This window comes from Marmota monax, unplaced genomic scaffold (assembly GCF_021218885.2).
Source record: "Marmota monax isolate L192 unplaced genomic scaffold, Marmota_monax_Labrador192_F-V1.1 WCK01_AAM20220418_F8-fsc00019, whole genome shotgun sequence".
Taxonomy (NCBI): Eukaryota; Metazoa; Chordata; class Mammalia; order Rodentia; family Sciuridae; genus Marmota; species Marmota monax.
This window is the reverse complement of record NW_026695242.1, coordinates 2,689,625-2,706,480: the sequence shown is the minus strand read 5'-3', so window position 1 is coordinate 2,706,480 and position 16,856 is coordinate 2,689,625. Positions and strand designations below refer to the sequence as shown.

Genomic DNA, 16,856 nt, shown 5'->3' with positions numbered 1-16,856 from the left:
CATTGATTTTGGTGAATGGTCTACTTTGATTTTTACTACAGAGAGATTTTAGTACAAATTCACATATTTTGTTTTCTCAACAAATAGAAAAATATGTTCCCCACTCATTGTGCCGGGTTTGCCGAGCCTGCTATTTTGTAACTCGCTGTCTCATCTCTCTGTTTGCCTTCTCTGTCACTGTCAATCTTTCCCTAATACTTCATCGTTCATGCAGGCTCCTTCCTCGGAGCTGAATTTGGCAGTGGAGTTTGCCTAACTAATGGGGACCATATGTTCCACAATCACATTCCCCAACAACATTCAGTTTTGTTAGCAAATATTGGAGAAGGCAAGTGGAGAATCTGGAGCTCAAAGGACTGTCAGGAACTGGCACATTCTGACAGGTAAGCCTACATTTGCTGACCCCTGGGAGTGAGTTCTGGTTTGGGCTGTTATTGTCTTAGCTAGAAGGGAGTTGTTTTTTTTTTTTTTTTAAAGTATTAATCAATTAAAGGATTGTTCTTCAAATAGCTAAGTGCCCCTCATGTCTTCCTGGTGGCATGCTGTACTTACTTCTATAGATCAGTTTTTCATACGGGACTAGTACCTGCTCATCGTTGGTGCCATCCCTCCCCAGACTGGGGAGCAGGAGTCATGACATTACTTGTTAGCATATCCCCAGCTCCTAGTAGAGGATGTGAACATTAACAATTGCCTAATGAATCAATGAGACAATCTCTAGAAGACATTAAGTACCAATAGGTTCTATATTTAATATATTCTGATTTAGAGCTGAAGATCTAACTCATGGACCTCAACTTCAGCATTTAAGAGGTCTTTCCTCTTTTGCCTGGAAAAAAAGTGTCATCCACGGCCCTACTAGGGGTCAGACATGGTGACAGAGGCAGGGGTTTGGGAGTAATCGCGAAGGAAGGGGTGGTGTTTGGATCAAGCCAGCTACAGACAGTCCTGGGTTTTGACAAGCTAGAAGCAGGGGAAACCAACATTTCTTCTTTGTGAAGATGGCAGAAAAGGATAACTAGCTTGAGAGAAGGTGGCTGAGGTGAGACCGTCCTTGCTTCTTGAATGTCTATCACATACTACCTCTTTATTTATAGGCCTGCTTGCTGGAGGCTTCTGCAGCAGCATGGCACTAATGGTAGTAGCTCTTCGTCTCCCCGAGTCCCCTTCACATTCTTGAGCAGCACCAAGTCTTCTTGCAGTGGGGAAGGCAAGCCCATGACTACTGTCCTCCCACAAGTTTGCCCTCATCAGTAAGGGTGTGGGGAAGAGAACAGAACAAGAACAACCCACAGGGAACCTAGGGACTTTGCCACCACCACACCCCATATCCACACAGCCATGTGACTGCTATGAAGACACAAGAAACACTCCTTGTTTAGAACACAAATACATAAATTTTTAATTTGCGAAAAATACAAAAATGAAACCATGTACAAGTTATGTACAAACCCTTTTTACAAGACGAGAGAGTTATCACTGGTTGTTACAGATGACAGAGTTGGGCAGGTCATTTCAGAGCACCAGCATTTATTCTCTTCTCCAATTCCTGTTCAGTCATAGTAATTCATCATAACCACAATCATCATGCCAGCGATCAAAGTGTGAAAGACAGATGAATAAGCCACGCTCTTTTTCCTTAATGAACCTGGGGGCTGACCTCTGCTTATGTGCACCTTTTTTTTTCCTCCTTTGTCCCCTGTGGAAACTTGGAGTACAGGGTTTGGGGTTAAGTGGGGGGATGTTTTCTGGGTGGTGGGATGCGGGCCAGAAGCTTTAGGCAGGATGTGACTGTGCCACTTGGGAGCGGAACACTTTTAATTAGGATTTCCAGGCAGATCTTGCTTTATGTTTGAAATGTTGCAGTTCTGGTCAAACACGTGTTCAGTGCAAGGAAGGGGAGAGAAGGAGTCGCTCTGGGGCAGCAGGGCTCTGGTTTAGTGTAGAAGTGGGGCTTGGTCCCCCTTATTAGCAGGCCTCCTTTCCTTGCAACTGCCTTCTCACAGTGACCCTAAATCCCACGTGAGGGAAGCTCTGGGGTCTCTGGCAGGCGTGTGTGATGCATAGGGACATCTATCGTGGGGCCAGCAGTGCATCCTAAGGCAGGCCTTGGAGAGCTTTGGTGTCCCTTTCATCCCTGTTCTGCTGAAAAGCAAGGTAGAGGACAAGAGGAAACACAGAAGTCCTCAAGGGGATACATTTAAATTTTACCTAGAAATAAGGTCATTTTTCATCTGGCCAAAACATCTCTCCTTATATTCCCAGTTCAGAAAAGCCATCAAAGCAAGATGATTGTAGCATTTGTCTTAACATCCCTAAAACTAAAGCTGCCAGTGTGCACTCTGCAAGGAGGGACGAGGAGCAATGAAGTGACATGAATAGGAGATGAAAGAAGGGCCACATCAAGATCACTCTGTTTTGAATCCTCCAGAAAAGAGTGCCAGCAACTGATGTGTCCTGTGCTCCCTCCATTTCCCAGGTGTCCAGAGTAACCCAAAGTGGCCAGCTGTCTTTCCATCCAGACCAGGCTTTGTGCCAAGCTCTGGAGATAAAGACAAACAAGCAAAGGTGCTGCCTTCCTTCCAGTGAGTACTTTACATCTGAGTCACTATCTCCAATCCCCTCATCTCTGCACTCATAAAAGACTCAGCCTCTCAGAATTTTTCTCTCTTGTTTCCTTTTCCCTGGTACTTGAGTACCAGATCTCTTATTCCAAGAACATCAGTTTATTTTGCTCTTTTTAAGCCCCTGAAGTTATGGTTTCACCTCCCAAACAGTTCTACCAACTGATCTTCCAAACCTATACTTTCTCTTTTGGAGAATTCATCCAAGCTCCTTCTGTTTCGGACTCTGTAAGGACCTGGTTCCTACATCTATGAGGTCTGCTTCAACCTCAGCTGCTCCTTCTCCACCCTCTGCTTATGGGGTCTTCCCTTATGAATGGCTCTCTGCCCCTTCTACTCTGGATGCATGCAGCACATTTCCCAGATGTCTGCATTGGGTCATTCCCCTTGCAGTCCTCTTTTCTTCTTTCTAGTCCTCTGCATGGCTCTGCCCTTAAGGTCTGAATGAAGCATTACTTTCACAAGAAACCTTTTCCTATAACCTATAGCCTGATACCAACACCCAGCCCTGCAACCCCAGCCAAGCATCCTCAGCCATATTCACTGAGGACCATATTCACTGCTCACTATTTTCATATATTCAAAAAGTATTTATAGAACACCTGTTTTATGCAACATGCTCTTCTTCATATATGTGTGTCTTGTGTTCCTAGTTAGACAGGTGTGTTAGCTTTCTCTAAAAGTTTTACCAGACAATGAACAATCGGTGGCTACTCAATAAATCTCCATTAGCTGTTACTGATTAACATCACCTGTACTACCATATACCAGATGGTCCTGTCTTTAGCCCTGCGATGCTGTCTCTCTACTGACCTAACTCCTAAGCCCTTCTTGCTGAACCACTTCAAACCATAGCACATCTCCCTTGTTCTAACTCCTGCTATTACTGTAAGGTGGTGCTATCTCTAAAGGCTCTACGTGTTTCTGGTATAGGTTGGATTATAGGAGGACTTACACTGTACTCATCCCACTGCCCTGTCCCATTTCCTTTCCAAATATTTACTAAATGGTTACTGAGCAGTGGCTACCTGATTACTTGGCAGGATGTTTTAATAACAGGAATCCATACCTGGCACTTCTAGACTAATAATCATGCTGTACAATTTGTTGATGGCCTATCTCATGTTCTTATATTAATGCCCAGAAAATAGTATAATTGGAAGATGTTTTTAAAAATATGTAAAAACCTACTCCTTCCCTTTAGTTTTTTTCATGGATCTGTGGCTGACATTCTAATAATTAAATAGTGCAGGACATCTGTGTTCATATGCCCCACAACAGGGAGCAGAGTGCGCACATGGTGAGTGATCAGTATGGATGCACAGCCCTTAGGACTTCATGCTGCTGAGGGAATGCTGAGCCACAGAGTCCACACTTTCTCTGAGATATCCAGACATAACCAACATCTCAATTTTCAACCTAAACAATGCACAGGCTCTTTGTTTAAAACCTTTATTGGCTCTCTATGACTTTTAAAATAAACTCTAAACTTTTTAGTTTGGTCCTTGAACTACTTGTCCTTTCCATCAGGTCTCATTTTAGTTTTTATTAGCTCCCCTACACACTTATCAGTGTGGACAAAGTGGTCTAGCTAGTGGTCTTGAAATCACATTCCTACCAATGCACTGTAGCCCATTAATCCTTCTCTGTGAAAAGTACTCATAATCTACGTCTTTACGGTCCGGTTTCCTATTTTCCATTGAAATACCTCCAAAGCTCATCAAACATTATATTCCTTGCATTCTTCCAAGCCCACTGGTCAATGCAACCTTTTCTTCCCTTCAAATCCAAGCTCTAGCTCTTGGCAGCACTTGCATGCTCTTGGCTCAGGGTACCATAAAATACTGCCTGTACCTCTTTCATTTTGTTCTTTCTTCCCAGTTCTTTAATGTAAGTCCTGAGTTTCCCCTTTAGATAAAGAGTCACAGATCCATTTTCATGCTAAAATTAAGCAACAAAAGAGGAAGTTCTGTAAAGATAGTCTGACTCAGAATTCTTTCTCCAGTCTAGCCATGTGGGACTACAATATTGTGAAACCTTCAAGAATTGTGGGGCTCAAGGGGTTGCTAACTTTGAGCACATAAAGGTTTAAACAAGTTCACCGAAAGAATGACAAAGTAGATTCTGTAGTCCATTGAGAAATAAAATTTTAAATTTCTCTGCATTGTCTTATTTTATGACTATAGTGAAATTATTCACAACTGGTACTACATGGGCAGCAAGTAATCAGGATGGACTCTACTTGAATAATCAGCATGGCCACACTAATACAGATCAGCTAGAAATCATTTCTAACTATGACTCTCTCATAAATAAAGTCAAAGGACCTTATCAGTTCCTTTAATGATGATGGGATTTAAATCTTGAATCATCTCTGGTGGGTAGAAGAAAAATGCTCTTTGGCAACACAGCATGAATAGGAGATGGGTAGGAAATCTGTTGTCAGGAAGTTTAAAAGTGAATTCTCTTTATTTTGTTTTCTAAAGAAAGTGGGTCAAGTCCTAATCAGTGAACACTTTTCAAGGGCCCTGGTGATTGGTGGCTTTATCATCATTACAAAAGCAACATATAGGAACAGAATAGAAAAGGACAGATTATGTACTGAAATTCAGTGTCCAAGCTGAACACATGTCAAGGTGGCTCACATCCCAATTTAATGAATAGTCTTTTTCTCTCTTTCTATCTTTCTTCCTCTTCTCAGTCTTTCATTCTTTCAGTGAGGTTCTCTTTGACAATTAAAATGACAGACCAAAATTACAAAGAGATATTTGGTATATTAATGAAAAAAATCAAATACAGAGGAAATTAAATGAGGAGTAAGACTGATTACTTCCTGAAGCCCAGATCTACATGGGAAAACATAAATAGGCATAATGTCAGGAATTGGAGGAGTCTCAAATCTCTAACTACATACTGGACATTGGAGGTGTGGGCTAGATATGAGGGAATTAGTCAAAACTGGGCCTTGAACCAAGGGAAAGGGAAGGTAGGGATGAGATTGAGAATGCAACCCTAGAAACAGGCAGAACAATTGGATCAATGCAATTCAGGTGAATTTGAACTTATAATTTTGCATCTTGAATCTAACAGTCTTCCAAACTGAAAGCATAGGAATGAACCTGACCAGCCTATGTCCAGAGCAGAAAACATATACTATCTTCAGGTCAGGAATTCCACATGGGTGATATAGCTGGATGGACCATCCAACCCTGTACAACCCTGGACAAGATTGACTCCAAGGGGCTGCACAAGGACAGGCAGCCCCTCCTATGATCCCACTCCTACTTTAGATCATGACCTCTCAGATCCGAGAAGGACCTTGGAGCCATCTCTATGAATTACCTTCATTTTAAGGTCATTGAGACTTGGGAAGCTTAAAATACATTTTCAAAGTTCATAACTAGTTTTATGCAGATGTTGCTCTTGAACCCTGAGACTATCAGTAGGACACATTTGCTTCCCACATGAAAATGTCCCTAATTTTATATGGATTCTCATTTGCCCCCTTTCTAACCCCAACCAAGCAGCTATAATTCTTTGTTTATTTGAAGTGTTCTTCCATCAATTTCTTTTTTTATAAAGTATATCTTAAGATGTCATAACTCTTAGGAGGAAGGCACTCCTGAGTGTTCCCCAACATGCATTAGTCACACTCTTATTTAATGTGTTTTATATTGGTTCAAAACAATATTCTCAAATATAAAATAACTTAGAAAAATAATTATTCGCTCAATGATAAAGGTGATGCTGGTTCAGATGAACTTCTAGGTAGGTTTTTTGCTTTATAAACAGCCTGTTGGTGAGTCTGACTACCAAGAACCCAAGTTGTACTAGTTTGAGAAAATGGCTTTTCTGGAACCCTGGACTGGGATGGGAGATCAGATCCCTATAGCAAAGACTATGCCAAAGAAGATCACCACTGGCCTCAGGTGGATGTAGGTGGCAAGATAGTCTTTCACAGCACAGATGGATGAGGGCTCAGGGACAAAGAACTCAACAGACATATAAATCAAGGTATTTCCTTGAGCACCCTAGGGATGCTATAGATTTTATTTTTGTTTCCATTTCACTTTCAACTTACCAGGTGCCAATTTTTGTCAAGGGGCCACTACCTATAGATTTTGCCCATACCTCTTTTTTAAAGAAATGCCTGCTTTTGCTTTCTGGCCCAGTGCAATTCATTATCTAAAGGTGAAACAGCATGAACTTATTGCTCTACATTAGAAGAAAATGTATTTCTACCACCTTGGTTTTGGAGGATGCTTGATGAACCAAGGAGCCCTTCACCGTGGGAAGCTATTTTTGCCATTATGGGTTTTTTTGTTTTGTTTTGTTTCGTTTTTAAAGTTTAGATTCAAATCTCTATACATAAGGGGACTTGACTTAGAGTGGAGTTTACACTTCTGTTTCCAGCCTTCCTAGGTATGAAGGGGCAGGGATGAGGGGATTACATGGAGCACTCTGCCCCATATTCCTCTAATAGAAGATTCTTTCAATGGTTACCCTTGCCTGCCAGAGGAGACCAATGAGCTACAGCACATTCAGAGGTGGTGATTAGGAACAAGAGTGAAATAGGGCCCACTACGGTTCATGAAGGAAAGAAGAGCGTGCACGTGCAAATGTACTAAGGTGACCCCATTGCAAAAATCATTATGTAAAAGAAGGCCTAGCTTTCAGGAAAGCTGTCAATTATCTAGCAGGGGATTGTCCCCAGGAACATGTTTGACTTCTGTTGGAAACCAGGAAATGTTTATAAGCCTGGATATAGTGTGTTGACATCATTTTAGTCTGCTGACTAGTGATTGATTATAAGTAGTTTTTTAACAATCCAATTGGACGTACGTTATATTCACAATACTTTTATAGAACTAATTCTACGAAAGGTGACAACAGAGTAACCACAGTCTGACAAGTCACTGCAGGACGATGCCTACGACGTGGAAGCACAACTAGATTGGCTCTGCAGGGAGTGGACAGAGGTGGAAGCTCATTTTGCCTACGTTGGTAATTGGAGTACTCAGTGGACATATGTTTTCATGTGATCTCATTGCTTTGCTCTGATCTGATTTGCACTACCATCACTAGGTACCACAGGGTCATGACCTACAGAGTGAATGGAATAGATATCATGGGACTTTAAAGGAAATTTTGGTTATTTTGGTTAAGTGTCCACAGTTTACATTTTTAAGAAAATTAAAATCACTATCACATTCATGCTTCTCCAGAGACCCTGATGAGCATATGCAAGATGGATAATTTTGAAGTTGAGACACTTGCTGAGTTGTTGGAACAGAACAGTGGTGGTGGCATCTAGACACTGAGCATGCAAGTGACAGCAGAGCTCTGAGACATCATGATTGCATCTGATGGCTAGAAAAATCTTTGACCACCGTTTGCAGTGGCTGATACATTTTATTTCATTGCTGGTAATTTTCAAAGGCCTTTTTCTAACAGTCTATGTTAAGTGCATTTGTTGCTTTCCTTTTTGTTGTTATTTTAAAAATCATGTTAGCAAGTTTGTGTGTTTTGTCCTAGTAACTAAATCTGAAAAGCCAATAAATAGATTAAAATCTGGTCAAAAGTTGCCTCCTTGGTCATGGAATTTTTCTGGCTTTAAAAAAAAATACTCAATGAGAAAAATGAGTGCCTCTGAGTTTCTATTTTTGAAACTACTGCTCATTAGTGTTTACAAACTTTCAGGCTAAAAGCTCTGAGTCTTAGGGTGGGAAAGAAAGTTCACCGGCTGCACCCAAAGTTGAAATTACTTGCTCATGTGGTTTGGAAATATGAAATGAGAAGCAGAACAACGTGTAGGAGTCCCCACTATTAGAACAACCAACAGAGCCATGTCTTGAGTGAATCTCAACTTCCACATCCCAGGCAGGCCCAACCTTCCCAGTATAATTGGCTGGCTAAATCTGATCTGGAAATCATAGAAGAGCTGGAAGAAGGTCTTCACTTTAGATATATGAACAGAGGGATGAGAAATACAGAAGGAAAACTAAAACTACAAAAATTTTACTTTCAATTGTGAAAATAAATAAGTTTCCATTTATTAAGAGCTGGTGTCAATGCAGATCCAAATACACACCCATCCAGGAGAGGAGCAGGTAGTTACCTACCCTCTTTTGTCCTCTTTTCTGGATTTACTAAAATACATGTATACACTGTTGACCATTTTAAAATTGTTTTAATAATCCATTCCCTTTAATTATAATTAATGGTGGTAGTGACCATCATTCTCCTCAAAGAAAAAGAGAGAAAGAAGAGAAATAGGCATCAAGGAGTCTGGCCACTCATTCATTTTGATTTTGCATTGTTTTGATATAGGGAAGATATCTGACAATGGGGAAAAAAAGAAAAAATATATTTTCTTTCTAATAAATAAAAATAATTTAAAATACTAGAGGCTATACATGACTATTTTAGTATGTTCATTTATAAATGAAATCATTTTCTTTTCCAAAATACATGGAAGCAATATTCAAGGCAGACAAAGAGAAAGATCTTTCTACTTTATTTTCTTGCAATTCTTGCTTATCCTAACATCTCCACCAGTGAGTCAGCATGTAGGAGGAAGAAAAGTCACATCACCATTTATGAAGTTTGTCAGGCTTTAAAAAAATAGTTCTGGTCTCCTGGGAGTCAACATTCATCTTCAACTTCTCTGATTGGAGGAATCAAGCTGCTTGTGGATTTATATTGGTTGATCTGGTTAGCCATGTGGGTACTCATGGGCTTGATTTGAATGTTTCTGGGATAGGCATTATCCGGTTCATCTGTAAACCATTTCTTTTCTGCTAAAGGGCAAAATGGATAGAGAACAAGAAGGAGAAATGAGAAGCTTAATTAGTCCTAGGGTAAAGCTTTTGGAAAGTTCATTGAAAAATGCAAAAGATAATCAATAGAAGCTGCCAGTGAGTAATTGCTGAGAGAGAGAGTGCAGTGTAGGCAGGACCCCAAGACCTGAAACATACCTCTGCTTTCTGTAGCAGGTGAGGAACAAGATGTGCCACTGGGACTAGGAGGCACCATGAGTGGACCTCAGAGAATGAGGAGGGATTGGAAGATGAGCTCTGGTAATGTTCTCTGGAGTTACTTTAGTGGCCTGGAAAACTTCGGCGGGGAGGAGATGCTGCATATATCAGATATCATGTATAGACATCATGCCTGAGGAAAGATCTGTGCATCATCTATTGGATGGAGCAGAGGGATATCATCTCTGCTGCAGAGCAAATGATCTAGAATCTTCTGCAGCATTGCCTCTTCCCAGCCTTTTGTTTATAATAAGCCAACAGAAAGGCATATGCCAATTATACCCCTTCTGTTTCTTTTGCAGCCACCTTTGGGGTTCGCAAAGGAAGCCCACAGAATTTGCTGGCCAATGAGAGTGAAAAACCAGAATAGCAACCAGTGTTTTAAACAATATTTTGAGATAGCTTTTGTTTCAAGAATGTGAACTCTGTATTGGTATAAAGTTATGAAAAGTGTTCCAAGTGGCACCATCTTAACCAACTCTAATAATCCAAGCCATCAACAAGGGAGCTGGATGAAGTCTTGGCATCTAATTTCTGAGCACAGGAGTGGAGACTGCTGAGTCAGGGTGTTGGGGGCTGGGGTGAAAGGAAAAGTGGCCTAGCATCCTCTTAGCAGAGCCGTGCAATTTTCACAAAACTCCACTCTCATCCCTGCCTCTTTCTAGGATTGAAATATTCTGGGAAACTGTCCATGTGGATAAATAGGAAGGGACTGGTCAAATGGGACATTCTAACATGGGGGAATCTTATGCTTCATTTTAGTGGCTTAGGGAAAGGAAAGAAAAAGGGAAAAAGCTTTCAGGCACACTCACTGCTTTGGAGACAATGGCCTCTCCCATTTCCTCCTCTGCCTACAGAAAAATTCGCAACTGCCTTCTCAGTGGTTCTGGTTCTGGACTAATATGTCAATAAAAATGGCTACTGGCTTGGCGTGTGTGTGTGTGTGTGTGCGCGCTTGACTGATAGTTTATAAATTAAGCATCTATGATCAGCTCATGGCCACTCTACTCACTTCTCCTTGGACAACACTCTTGGTATTTCCAGTGTGCTGAGCCCTGGCGGCCATCTCTGGAGCTGGGGTGTGCCTGGGTAAAAGCCTCACTCCCCTTTGTTCAACAGCTCAGTTTACCCCTCAGGACACTTGCTACCTCTTGCATCGTTCTCCCCACACCCCCCTCCTGCTCTGGCTCTCTCACCTATTATAATTAAGTTCACTTTGATTTGAACAGATTGGACGATAGGAATTCATAATGCTACATCCTCACAGTGAAGCTAACTGATTAAGTGCTTTAAATTATTCCCCCTGACAGAATGATAAAGTTACAATCTGTTCTGAGATGATCTACAGCTTGCCAGACTCCTACAGCTTCTTTCTACATTCATTTATCTTTTTGTCAAGCAGAGTTTTTTTTTTCCTAAGCTTCAATTCCATAGATCTTTTAAAGTCATCAGCACATCTGAATTATTAATGAGGCTTTAGAGGCAAGACTCCTGATGGGCTGGTTAAAAAAGGTTGTATAGAAATCCAGGACTGTGTACACATCAAAATAATTTCAGCTCCATTTAAAAAACCATTTAGTTCAAGTGTGACATAGATGAACCATTATGCATTTGTGAAAACCAATTTTTTGTGATCTACGATTAAACTAACCTTTCAGAGAAGAGTAAAGTGTGATGGTTATCATGTTTTAAAAGCATTGCCAGGCCTCTGAAACAATTTCAAACTACGACTTTTTCAAACGGTTTATGTGTAAAGATGATGTTTGGAGTTGAGTCTGGTGTTTGTGCTCTGTTTTCCTGAGCTGCCGTTGGCTGTGGCTGTCCTGTTATGTGAAATGATTTTGTAAGGGGATTTAGTGCTAGGTTGGACATGCCAGGTCGGAAGAGTGAACTCTGCTGATGGAAACGAGGAGGTCTTTTGGGTGAAAGACCAAAGACAGCTGCAATTTGCTGAAATTTTTACAACTGCTGCAGAGAATAATTGTTCAGAATTTAGTCTTTACAGTTCAATTTCAAAGATGGCATTTTGGCCTTTCACCGCAGAGAGAATATCAATTTCCTTCTGCTGCCTGCAAGAAAGAGAGCATTATTTCTCCATTTAAGCTTCTTCTCTCTTTCTTTTTAAATGTCTTGCCTAAAAATAAATAAATAAATAAAATATAAACAAAGTAGCCCCCGTGTTTGACCCTGCGGCCTCAGCACAAAAAAGGGGCGATGTGAAAGCCCCTCCCAGTCAAGAGGTGAATTTCTCTATGCCTGAGAAACAGCTGTTTCATTGGGATGATTTTAGGATGTAAGAGAGTGTGTGTGTGTGTGTGTGTGTGTAGATTTGTGGTTAAAATGGATGCTGAGGAAATTGAATGTCTGGTGGCAAAGGTCCTTCATGAAGACATGCCTCCTCCCCCCAGAAGAGCTTCAGAAGAACGTGTGTGGAAGTGGGTGCCAGCTACTCGGCTTCAGTGGACAGTGCATTGAGTATGACAGTGATAGTTTGGCTTATTGAATCTTGCCTTCCAAAGAAGAAACTCTACCTACAGAATTGTCCACATGGAAGAGGACTAAGATAAGGAGTTCAAGTAAGGCCTGACATGGTCAAGAATAAATCCAAATCCCTGAGTTTTTCTCCACTCTCTGCCTTTTCCCATGTGCCAGGAAGATCCTTGAGTGCTTCCTTTCATCTCTGAGGGCAATTGACCTGGTTGTGAGGGCCACTTTATTGTCAGAAGAAAATAGTGCCATCTGTCCATAAGCTTCTTGATGATGAGATGGATGATGTCATCACTCTCAGTTCGATGTGTGACCTGCCAGGAGCTTTCTCTCACAGGTGGTTAATGGAGTTAGGGAGGGAATTGCATCTCCTAGTTATTGCCAAGTGGACTGGCATAACAAAAATGAAGTTGGGACAATAACTGCTAAAATGTCAAGACCTTTGATGAAAAGATGCCTCAGAGGACACACGGTAATGGTCATCAACATGATCACTGGGAGAAGACACCTCTCCAGACTAGCTATTCCAGAAGCTGTCCACCATGGACACTCCATGAGGAGCTGGCAGGAAAAAGGTGTCAGGGAGCAGGTGAAAGTCAAGTGGACCTGGCTCTCACACGAGCTAGCTGCATGGCTCTGAACAAGTTATTGTGTTGTTTATCTCAGCATCATTTCTGTGCTGCAGAACAGGGTGCAAAATATAACCTTGCCAAAGTTATCATAAAGATCAATGGAACTGGTGTCCACAAAGCCCTCCCCACAGGCCCAGCTATGTGGTAAGTGAATGTGAGATGCTAAGGCTGGGAACATTTTCAAGAATGTTAGGGACATGTTATGACAGTGGCCAGCTTCACAGACTTTCGTGTCCTGCAGATTCTACACCTGTCCAGTAGAGAGTCTGGCAGCACCTCCGTCTGTGCTGAGGGAGAAGAGTGAACATGCTAATATGCATGAAGTCTAGAGAAGAGTGCCTGGCCCCTGGCAACCGCTGGGCATCAGCTTTTGGCATAAGGTTGGCACTAATGAGTACTGTCAGTGATGGAGGAGGAGATAAGGACGGGTTGTATCTTTTGGATGCAATTACAAATGAAGTCTTCAGCAGATAATCTGGGGTAGAGAAATATGGTGTGCAAATTGGGGTGCTAGCCTGATGAATGTGGCTGTGGCCACAGAGATGACACAGGAGGATTTGATGGGCAGCCATTTGGAAGGTGAAGGAGAGGAAGGGGTAACCTGTGTTATGTGGGAGTGTTCAGGGCTGTAACCCTTCTGAGGTTTCTCTGTCTTTGAAATATTGACTTTCCGGTGACAGACACTCTTCCCCACCAGAGAGCCATCTGTACCTCCTATCACTAGTGTTATCCCTGAGATCACAGGGTTCAAAATAAGGTCAGGGCTTCCTACTGCCATACAACTGCATATCCACCAAGAACCAGAAGAGTGGGATATGGAGAGGAGGCTGAGCTGCTTGGGATAATACCAGCAGCAGAGAAAGACACAAGCTGCACAGTGAACCCTCTGCTGGCTCTGTGGGTTGTCAGCGCTGTGGGATTTAGCCTTTTCACAGAACTATTTCCCAAGGAAGACTGAAGAAAGAGGGAGACAATGACACAGCAAAGGCATTTGGAATAATTGGCCCTCTCCTTGGTGCACCACAAGCTGGGGTTTACAGAGCAAAGATATGGAAGGAAAAGATTCCATCTGGATGGAGATCACGGTGGAGAACTATAAGGGCTAACAAGGCAATCCAAATTCAAGGGCAACGCTGTGCAGCTTCACAGTTCACACTGCTGACAGGCAGTCTGGTGCTCTTCCCCCGCCTACCTAACTGATGCCCCCGCCCAAATCCACCCCCCCACACACACCTCCTTTCCTCTGCCTGGGCAGAACATGGCTATTTCACAGAGATGAAAAATTGTCTACCAAAAAGAGAGCATTTTCTGTTTATCTTATTTCTCTGCAATTGTCCATGATGACTCTATCTGTCTCTTTTAACTCACAGTCTAATTCTGCCATGCACTGAGCAGAGCCAATGGCCCCTTCCCAACTCTCCTCTCTGGCCCTTGGTCCGGTTGAAACCCTGAGGGCAGACCCTTCACTCTTTGCTCTCAGGTGGCAGGGAATAATCCCTCTCACCTGTGATGGTTGCAACGAATATGCCATTTCTGCCTGGGAGACAGTCAACCAGTTAGTGACAGGTGCCCACAGCTACTTCTTTATCATGTTATGACAAAGCAGGGAGAGGCTGAAAGAAGCTGATGGAGAATTGATTTTTACCCTGTCTTGACTTCCACAGTCCCTGAAGTTTCTACACTCTCCCGATTCTCCTTCAAGGAGCCTGTTGCTATAGGAACCTGGCAGGTTGATTTAATTGTCTCTATTGGGATGCAGACACCTTTAGGCTTTTCCCATGCTGAAGAAGAGCCAGTCAAAAGGTTTTTATGGTCATCTGGGATCTTGACAATGCTGCCAACAGGCACAGTCTGTCTTTCCATTCGCTGAGCTTACAGGGTTGTTCCCTGTCTTGGAAGTCATACCCAGCTGGAGAAACTGACATGGGCAGAGAAGCATTGTGAAGCTCCTCCAGGCAATCCTTGTAATTTTTTTTTTAAAGATAAGCCAAGGGTACAGGCATAAGTTATAAAATAGTTAAAGGTATAAAAATCTTTAAGGTCAAATTATTTTCAAATACTTATTAAGCAGCTATTATAAGGTTCTGGGTCACAACATAAAATATTCAGAACAGAGTTTACAACTTCTCCCAGTTAGTGGTAGAAATTTATATGCATAAGAACACATTTGAACTGGTTTGGGGAAGGACCCTGTAGTAGTCGTAAGGGATGTTGATGGCTCTATGGTTCTCAGGGTGCTGAGGCTGACAAAGGTTCCCTGTGTCCTATTATACCAGCTTCCTTAACATTTTCCCTCTTTCAAAGAGTTAGTAAATTGGATTGAATGGCTCACACATTATTTTTCTTTTAGAATTGGACACATCATTGAGTTCCTAGATGTTGTTCTTTTATAATGCATATAATTTCCCTGCTAAGAACTCTTTCCCTTTCTACTCTTACCTATTTGTTTATTTATTTTGGTGAGGAGGGGTGAGGGGACAGGCATAATATGAGACACTCGTATGCCTCCTTCCTAAGTAAACAATGTTCTCCTGAGAGGAAGGGGAAGTTTGGGGACAAATGGAAAACAATGAAGGAGTCTTCACTCTAATAAACAAAGTATAACAGAGAAATTTCAGCTAAAAAAGAAGAAGAAGAAGAAGAAGAAGAAGAAGAGAAAAAGAAGTAGAAGAAAAAGCAATCATGATCCCTTTTCCAACATCAAATATGTTATTATCAATATATGGTCATTTTTCAAGTATCTAACAGTGGGAATTGTGTGTCCAAAGTCCAAGGAAAACCCCCAAATTCCATCTCAGTCTGTTCCCATTCCAGTAATATCAATATCAACTCATCAGAGCTGCTGAAGAATTATACATGGGATACATTTTGCATTTACTTCTATCTGCCCAATTTCTGGTTGGAATTTAACACACCCAAAAGGCAGGTGGCAGGAGACTTGGGTAGTAGCGAGAATGAGTCATCAGCCCCAGTTAATGAGGTATGGGCTCTCGAATTGACCATACAGCTGACCAGTTTTAACTGTCATCGTATCTATCAAACATAAAGGAGAACAATGCTTTTGCCATTAATGACCCTCCTGGTTTAAATAAAAGGAGGAGAAAATATTAACAGAGAAGTAAGTTTGCCAAATGGAATAGCTGAGAATGTTTTCCAGAAAAGTTTATCCACTGGCATCATCATTCAATTTGGTAGTTTTTGCCAAGATAAACACAGAGATGTGAACAGACTGATGGGGGCTGGGTTAGGGTGGTGGTAATGGGGGGGAGTGGAGGAAGCTGGGTGTCTCAATGGGAAAATGCTTTTGAACTTGGAGCAAGGTACCAAGGTGGGCAGGGAGGCCACGTGCAGATTCGAAGGCAAGCCAGATGGAGAGAGGTCCCCCCAAATTACCCAACCCCAAACCCAGTAACACCAAGACAAACTCTAAGGAATCTAGCCATAGCAGCCGCACAGCCTCATTGCGCTGAGCAATTAAGAAGGTGAAGGAAGAAAGTGAAGGAGGGGGAAAAGAAGGAGAGGGGAAAAGGGCTGGGGGGGGAGGGGGTCAAAAGCAAAACAAAATAAATAAAACCACAAACAGAACAATATAAATAAAAATAAACAAACCAATAACAGAATAAAATTTGTAACTCCTTTTTTTTTTTAATTTCACAAAATTTTTCACAAGGACAACGTTATAGAAGAAAACCCCCAGCAGTGGCTAGGTCATGCAGAACCATTAATTGTCATACCTTGGCCCATTCTATTCATCCTTGTTGCACTTTAGAGAGAGAAGTAAGCTATGTGAGTTTTACAATGCTTTTAAACTGTCATATTTCCTGTTGAGCACTTTAACTGGCACATTCTTATAGTTATAAATGTTCTGAGGGTGTAACTTTATAACCTCCTTTGCAAAGAATGCATGAAGAGTTCTTCATGATCCCAAACTAGGGGATATGTATATATAGTTATATATATATATATATATATGTGCATATATATATAGTTATATATAAACAGATAATTATACGTAACATATAAATCAAAATGTATAGGGACAAAATCATTTGAAAAAAAATTCTTCCACTCATAGC

At 41.6% G+C, this 16,856-nt stretch overlaps 1 protein-coding gene across 13 annotated transcripts in view; it reads right to left on the bottom strand.

The window, feature by feature from the left end:
* Positions 1 to 1,417: 1,417 nt before the first annotated feature.
* Positions 1,418 to 16,856, bottom strand: part of Kcnma1 (potassium calcium-activated channel subfamily M alpha 1) — a 715,498-nt gene continuing 700,059 nt past the window's right edge. For 4 of the 13 annotated variants that reach the window (XM_058577958.1, XM_058577962.1, XM_058577960.1 and 1 more), the window contains 2 exons: positions 16,515 to 16,543; positions 1,418 to 9,421 (listed from right to left, as the gene is read on the bottom strand). In XM_058577958.1, coding sequence (XP_058433941.1) covers positions 9,270 to 9,421; positions 16,515 to 16,543 — 181 coding nt within the window. In that variant the 3' untranslated portion in view covers positions 1,418 to 9,269. Of the gene's footprint in view, positions 9,425 to 16,514; positions 16,544 to 16,856 lie in introns of all 13 variants that reach the window. The other 9 variants (XM_058577957.1, XM_058577961.1, XM_058577959.1 and 6 more) reach the window with 3 other exon arrangements.